Source organism: Protomyctophum bolini, assembly GCF_963924005.1.
Source record: "Protomyctophum bolini genome assembly, chromosome: 4".
Lineage (NCBI taxonomy): Eukaryota > Metazoa > Chordata > Actinopteri > Myctophiformes > Myctophidae > Protomyctophum > Protomyctophum bolini.
In genome coordinates, this window is record NC_137865.1 from 51,480,614 (window position 1) to 51,488,113 (window position 7,500).

Here is a 7,500-nt window from a genome sequence, read left to right on the forward strand (position 1 = left end):
GCGTGCACAAGGCTCTATAGACTTACGGTTGTGTGTGGTGAGCGTGCACAAGGCTCTATAGACTTACGGTTGTGTGTGATGAGCGTGCACAGGGCTCTGGACTTACGGTTGTGTGTGAGGAGCGTGGACAAGGCGCTGGACTTACGGTTGTGTGTGAGGAGCGTGCACAGGGCTCTGGACTTACTGTTGTGTGTGGTGAGCGTGCACAAGGCGCTGGACTTACGGTTGTGTGTGAGGAGCGTGCACAGGGCTCTGGACTTACGGTTGTGTGTGGTGAGCGTGCACAAGGCGCTGGACTTACGGTTGTGTGTGAGGAGCGTGCACAGGGCTCTGGACTTACGGTTGTGTGTGGTGAGCGTGCACAAGGCTCTATAGACTTACGGTTGTGTGTGAGGAGCGTGGACAGGGCTCTGGACTTACGGTTGTGTGTGATGAGCGTGGACAAGGCGCTGGACTTACGGTTGTGTGTGAGGAGCGTGCACAAGGCTCTATAGACTTACGGTTGTGTGTGAGGAGCGTGGACAGGGCTCTATGGACTTACGGTTGTGTGTGAGGAGCGTGGACAAGGCGCTGGACGCAGCGCTGAACACTCTGGGAGACGAGGAGTGGAGCAACATGGCCGCCATCAGCTGCCTGTGGACGGGAGCTCTGAGAACACACACACACACACACACACACACACACACACACACACACACACACACACACACACACACACACACACACACCCACCACTCAGTAAACTAAAACTCAATTATGACGCCCCCACTGCTAAAATAAGCTCCCTTAATTAAAAGGACAACTTTAGTTTTTTTTCAACCAAGGTTCATGTTTTAGGTTGTTATTAGAGAAAGTAGAAGATGAGTGTTACTTTTTTTTCCCATTTGCTACTTTCTTTCATTTAAGGGATTTTAGCTGTTTTTAACAGGGGGGGGGGGCATTCGAGCATGGGGCTAAATATGTATTGTTTTACTAAATGTTATAGCAAATTATTATTTTATTATAGTCATAATAGACCCCATGAAATTACATTTGGCCACAAAAGATCACAGGATCTACTGAATGTGTCAAACTGACATATTGAGCCTTTGACACACAGTGTGGCTTCCTCCCAGTAGGCTACCTTCACATTCAGTAGATCCTGTGATCTTTTGTGGCCAGATGTAATTTCTTGGGGTCTAGTAGGACTATAGTAAATAATAATTAAAAAAAAAATCGATATAAAAATGTGTAAAACAACACATATCTTCTGTGTCGCTTTCTTTTACCATGGTTTTAAACTGTAGCCGTTGAAAAATAGCAGATCTACAGAGTCTGCTATCTTTTGAAAAATCGTGAAAATGTGGCGCAAATCTTTGAATAATTATATGCTTTCACGGCAAACGTTTTTTCAACTCAAATCTTTGCTTCTGGGGGACTATATCTATATCTAGATATATAGATGATATATGTATAGATATAGTCTGAAAACCCACCTCTTCAGACTCCACCATGGCCCGTAGCACTTGCCCTAGCCTAGCCCATTAGATAGCACTTTACGTAGACTTACAGTAGATAGTATTTTAAACAGACTTATAGCTCGTTACGTAGACAGCACTAGAATTGCATTTCATGTAGTCATAGCACTTTATAGTACACATGTATATTGTATAATACATAATATAGTATAGTGTATAGTTGACAACATAGATACTCCACTGTTACGTTCTTAGTTTATACATGATTCTCGACAACTACTTTTTTATATATGTGATGTATGCCATGCTTTTGCTTAATGTAAGTCGCTCTGGATCAAGAGCGTCTGCTAAATGCCTACGTTGTAAATTGTAAGTGACTTTGTGCACATTGTTGTCATTTAGGAATCCCAATGAGTGGTTTCCTCACCGGATGCCTGCATTAAAACACTCACTTAACCCATTCTGACCTGAGATCAGATTCATACGAGGTTTCCTTCCACTGGACACACACTGGGTCTGATTAACCTCATTCTGACCTGAGATCATATTCATACGAGGTTTCCACTGGACACACACTGGGTCTGATTAACCTCATTCTGACCTGAGATCAGATTCTAAAAAAATGTCAGTCGTTCTTCGATTTTTCAAAAAATAGCAGACCTACAAGCTCGTAGCGCGCCACTCGGTGGCGCGCTATGAGCTTGTAGATCTGCTGTTTTTCAATAGCTAAAGCATAACACGATGCTAACACCAAAAGGGGTTCCCGTTCAGAATGGGTTAAGGGACCAACACTTATTAGTATCGTTTGCCTTCAAAGGGGCGTTTGTTCTTTGATCTCGCTGTAGTACGCTGCCTGTTATTAAAAATCACATCTTTGTGTTTGTTTGTTAGAAACTTTTAAAGCCGACTATTTTGGACGCGTCGTCGAGGAACCCATTTCGGTGTTTTAACTAAGCATCATGTTATACTTGAGCTATTGAAAAATAGCAGATCTACAAGCTCATACGTGCTTGTATGTCTGCTAAATCTGCTAAAATGACTCATACTGGATCTCTAGTCCCTTCCTAACATTTTAGTTTTCCTTTGTTGACGAAATCGGCAGTATATTTAGTCTTAGTTTTAGTCGTCATAGCTTAGTTTTCATTTAGTTCAGTATATTTAGTCTTAGTTTTAGTCGTCATAGCTTAGTTTTAATTTAGTTTCCATTTAGTTTTCGTCAGTGGAAAAAGGTAGTCGTCTTGGTTTTAGTCGACGAAAACAACACTGCTGTCGACCTCCTACCTTTCCTCCTGGCCCTCTGATTGGCTCCTTCCGTCTCCTCCGTGTAACAGCAGGCTGTGAATGGCCCAGCATGCTGCCTCCTGGTGGAGGGAATGAATACAACACATAAAGGTTAACCCTAACCCAGCATGCTGCCTCCTGGTGGAGGGAATGAATACAACACATACAGGTTAACCCTAAGCCAGCATGCTGCCTCCTGGTGGAGGGAATGAATACAACACATAAAGGTTAACCCTAACCCAGCATGCTGCCTCCTGGTGGAGGGAATGAATACAACACATAAAGGTTAACCCTAAGCCAGCATGCTGCCTCCTGGTGGAGGGAATGAATACAACACATAAAGGTTAACCCTAAGCCAGCATGCTGCCTCCTGGTGGAGGGAATGAATACAACACATAAAGGTTAACCCTAAGCCAGCATGCTGCCTCCTGGTGGAGGGAATGAATACAACACATACAGGTTAACCCTAAGCCAGCATGCTGCCTCCTGGTGGAGGGAATGAATACAACACATAAAGGTTAACCCTAAGCCAGCATGCTGCCTCCTGGTGGAGGGAATGAATACAACACATAAAGGTTAACCCTAACCCAGCATGCTGCCTCCTGGTGGAGGGAATGAATACAACACATAAAGGTTAACCCTAACCCAGCATGCTGCCTCCTGGTGGAGGGAATGAATACAACACATAAAGGTTAACCCTAAGCCAGCATGCTGCCTCCTGGTGGAGGGAATGAATACAACACATAAAGGTTAACCCTAAGCCAGCATGCTGCCTCCTGGTGGAGGGAATGAATACAACACATAAAGGTTAACCCTAACCCAGCATGCTGCCTCCTGGTGGAGGGAATGAATACAACACATAAAGGTTAACCCTAACCCAGCATGCTGCCCCCTGACCTGGACACTATAGGCTTTACATGGAGGTCATTCTGACCTGGACACTAGGCTCTACATGGAGGTCATTCTGACCTGGACACTAGGCTCCACACGGAGGTCATTCTAGGGGTCATGGGGGTCATTCTAGGGGTCATTCTGACCTGGACACTAGGCTCTGCATGGAGGTCATTCTAGGGGTCATGGGGGTCATTCTAGGGGTCATTCTGACCTGGACACTAGGCTCTACATGGAGGTCATTCTGACCTGGACACTAGGCTGTACATGGAGGTCATTCTGACCTGGACACTAGGCTGTACATGGAGGTCATTCTGACCTGGACACTAGGCTCTACATGGAGGTCATTCTGACCTGGACACTAGGCTCTAGGAGGTCATTCTGACCTGGACACTAGGCTCCACACGGAGGTCATTCTGACCTGGACACTAGGCTCCACACGGAGGTCATTCTGACCTGGACACTAGGCTCCACACGGAGGTCATTCTGACCTGGACACTAGGCTCTACATGGAGGTCATTCTGACCTGGACACTAGGCTCTACATGGAGGTCATTCTGACCTGGACACTAGGCTCCACACGGAGGTCATTCTGACCTGGACACTAGGCTCTACATGGAGGTCATTCTGACCTGGACACTAGGCTCTACATGGAGGTCATTCTGACCTGGACACTAGGCTCTACATGGAGGTCATTCTGACCTGGACACTAGGCTCTACATGGAGGTCATTCTGACCTGGACACTAGGCTCTACATGGAGGTCATTCTGACCTGGACACTAGGCTCTGCATGGAGGTCAGTCTGACCTGGACACTAGGCTCTAGGAGGTCATTCTGACCTGGACACTAGGCTCTACACGGAGGTCATTCTGACCTGGACACTAGGCTCCACACGGAGGTCATTCTAGGGGTCATGGGGGTCATTCTAGGGGTCATTCTGACCTGGACACTAGGCTCTGCAGCGTGGACCTCCAGGGCGGTACAGCAGACCTCCATCCACTCCAGACCCAGCCCCTCCTCCTCCTCCTCCTCCTCCTCCAGACCCCGCCCCCTGTTCTCCTCCTCCTCCCCGTCCTCCAGACACCGGGATGACACCGCCTTGCTCTGCACGATGGTCTCAGCTGTGTGGGGAGAGAGAGAGAGAGAGAGAGAGAGAGAGAGAGAGAGATAGAGAGAGTTTATGGCTGCTCCAACAGTTGTGGCAACATTTAAAAAAAAAAAGAAAAAACGGAATGTCAAAATATCCACCGCGGTGGCTGAGACCAGAGCCATTGAGTAATGGCTGAGACCAGAGCCATTGAGTAATGGCTGAGACCAGAGCCATTGAGTAATGGCTGAGACCAGAGCCATTGAGTAATGGCTGAGACCAGAGCCATAGAGTAATGGTTGAGACCAGAGCCATTGAGTAATGGTTGAGACCAGAGCCATTGAGTAATGGTTGAGACCAGAGCCATTGAGTAATGGTTGAGACGACGCAGTGAAAGCTCTTGAAAGATACATAACGCCAGTCTTACCCAATACCCAATCTTTCTGTTTTATAGGAACACAAGACACAAGTACTTTATACGTCATACTAAGCATTAAAGAGGTATAAAGTACAACAGCCTTGAATGTTGCCATTGGAGCAGCCATAAACTACACAGGTTCATCTCTACTGTTCGAGCAGCCATAAACTACACAGGTTCATCTCTACTACTGTTGGAGCAGCCATAAACTACACAGGTTCATCTCTACTGTTGGAGCAGCCATAAACTACACAGGTTCATCTCTACTGTTGGAGCAGCCATAAACTGCACAGGTTCATCTCTACTGTCGGAGCAGCCATAAACTACACAGGTTCATCCCTACTGTCGGAGCAGCCATAAACTACACAGGTTCATATCTACCGTTGGAGCAGCCATAAACTACACAGGTTCATCTCTACTACTGTTGAAGCAGCCATAAACTACACAGGTTCATCTCTATACTGTTGGAGCAGCCATAAACTACACAGGTTCATCTCTATACTGTTGGAGCAGCCATAAACAACACAGGTTCATCTCTACTACTGTTGGAGCAGCCATAAACTACACAGGTTCATCTCTACTGTTGGAGCAGCCATAAACTACACAGGTTCATATCTACTGTTCGAGCAGCCATAAACTACACAGGTTCATCTCTACTACTGTTGGAGCAGCCATAAACTACACAGGTTCATCTCTACTGTTGGAGCAGCCATAAACTACACGGGTTCATCTCTACTACTGTTGGAGCAGCCATAAACTACACAGGTTCATCTCTACTACTGTTGGAGCAGCCATAAACTACACAGGTTCATCTCTACTGTTGGAGCAGCCATAAACTACACAGGTTCATCTCTACTGTTGGAGCAGCCATAAACTACACAAGTTCATCTCTACTGTTTGAGCAGCCATAAACTACACAAGTTCATCTCTACTGTTGGAGCAGCCATAAACTACACAGGTTCATCTCTACTGTTGGAGCAGCCATAAACTACACAAGTTTATCTCTACTACTGTTGGAGCAGCCATAAACTACACAGGTTCATCTCTACTGTTGGAGCAGCCATAAACTACACAGGTTCATCTCTAATGTTGGAGCAGCCATAAACTACACAGGTTCATCTCTACTACTGTTGGAGCAGCCATAAACTACACAGGTTCATCTCTATACTGTTGGAGCAGCCATAAACTACACAGGTTCATCTCTACTACTGTTGGAGCAGCCATAAACTACACAGGTTCATCTCTACTATTGTTGGAGCAGCCATAAACTACACAGGTTCATCTCTACTGTTGGAGCAGCCATAAACTACACAGGTTCATATCTACTGTTGGAGCAGCCATAAACTACACAGGTTAATCTCTACTACTGTTGGAGCAGCCATAAACTACACAGGTTCATCTCTACTGTTAACCAGCCATAAACTACACAGGTTCATCTCTACTACTGTTGGAGCAGCCATAAACTACACAGGTTCATCTCTATACTGTTGGAGCAGCCATAAACTACACAGGTTCATCTCTACTACTGTTGGAGCAGCCATAAACTACACAGGTTCATCTCTACTGTTGGAGCAGCCATAAACTACACAGGTTCATCTCTACTGTTGGAGCAGCCATAAACTACACAAGTTCATCTCTACTGTTTGAGCAGCCATAAACTACACAAGTTCATCTCTACTGTTGGAGCAGCCATAAACTACACAGGTTCATCTCTACTGTTGGAGCAGTCATAAACTACACAGGTTCATCTCTACTGTTGGAGCAGCCATAAACTACACAGGTTCATCTCTACTACTGTTGGAGCAGCCATAAACTACACAGGTTCATCTCTACTGTTGGAGCAGCCATAAACTACACAGGTTCATCTCTAATGTTGGAGCAGCCATAAACTACACAGGTTCATCTCTACTACTGTTGGAGCAGCCATAAACTACACAGGTTCATCTCTATACTGTTGGAGCAGCCATAAACTACACAGGTTCATCTCTACTACTGTTGGAGCAGCCATAAACTACACAGGTTCATCTCTACTATTGTTGGAGCAGCCATAAACTACACAGGTTCATTTCTACTGTTGGAGAAGCCATAAACTACACAGGTTCATATCTACTGTTGGGGCAGCCATAAACTACACAGGTTCATCTCTACTACTGTTGGAGCAGCCATAAACTACACAGGTTCATCTCTACTGTTGGAGCAGCCATAAACTACACAGGTTCATCTCTACTACTGTTGGAGCAGCCATAAACTACACAGGTTCATCTCTATACTGTTGGAGCAGCCATAAACTACACAGGTTCATCTCTACTGTTGGAGCAGCCATAAACTACACAGGTTCATCTCTAATGTTGGAGCAGCCATAAACTA

At 45.7% G+C, this 7,500-nt stretch overlaps 1 protein-coding gene across 1 annotated transcript in view; it reads right to left on the reverse strand.

Annotated features, from left to right (window-relative positions):
- lrrk2 (leucine-rich repeat kinase 2) overlaps window positions 1-7,500 on the reverse strand; it is a 121,430-nt gene that overhangs the window by 86,384 nt on the left and 27,546 nt on the right. Inside the window, exons 9-11 of the mRNA XM_080760851.1 lie at window positions 4,571-4,749; window positions 2,739-2,818; window positions 542-648 (exon numbers count right to left, since the gene is read on the reverse strand). Of these exons, the coding sequence (XP_080616977.1) occupies window positions 542-648; window positions 2,739-2,818; window positions 4,571-4,749 (366 nt within the window). The remainder of the gene's footprint in view (window positions 1-541; window positions 649-2,738; window positions 2,819-4,570; window positions 4,750-7,500) is intronic.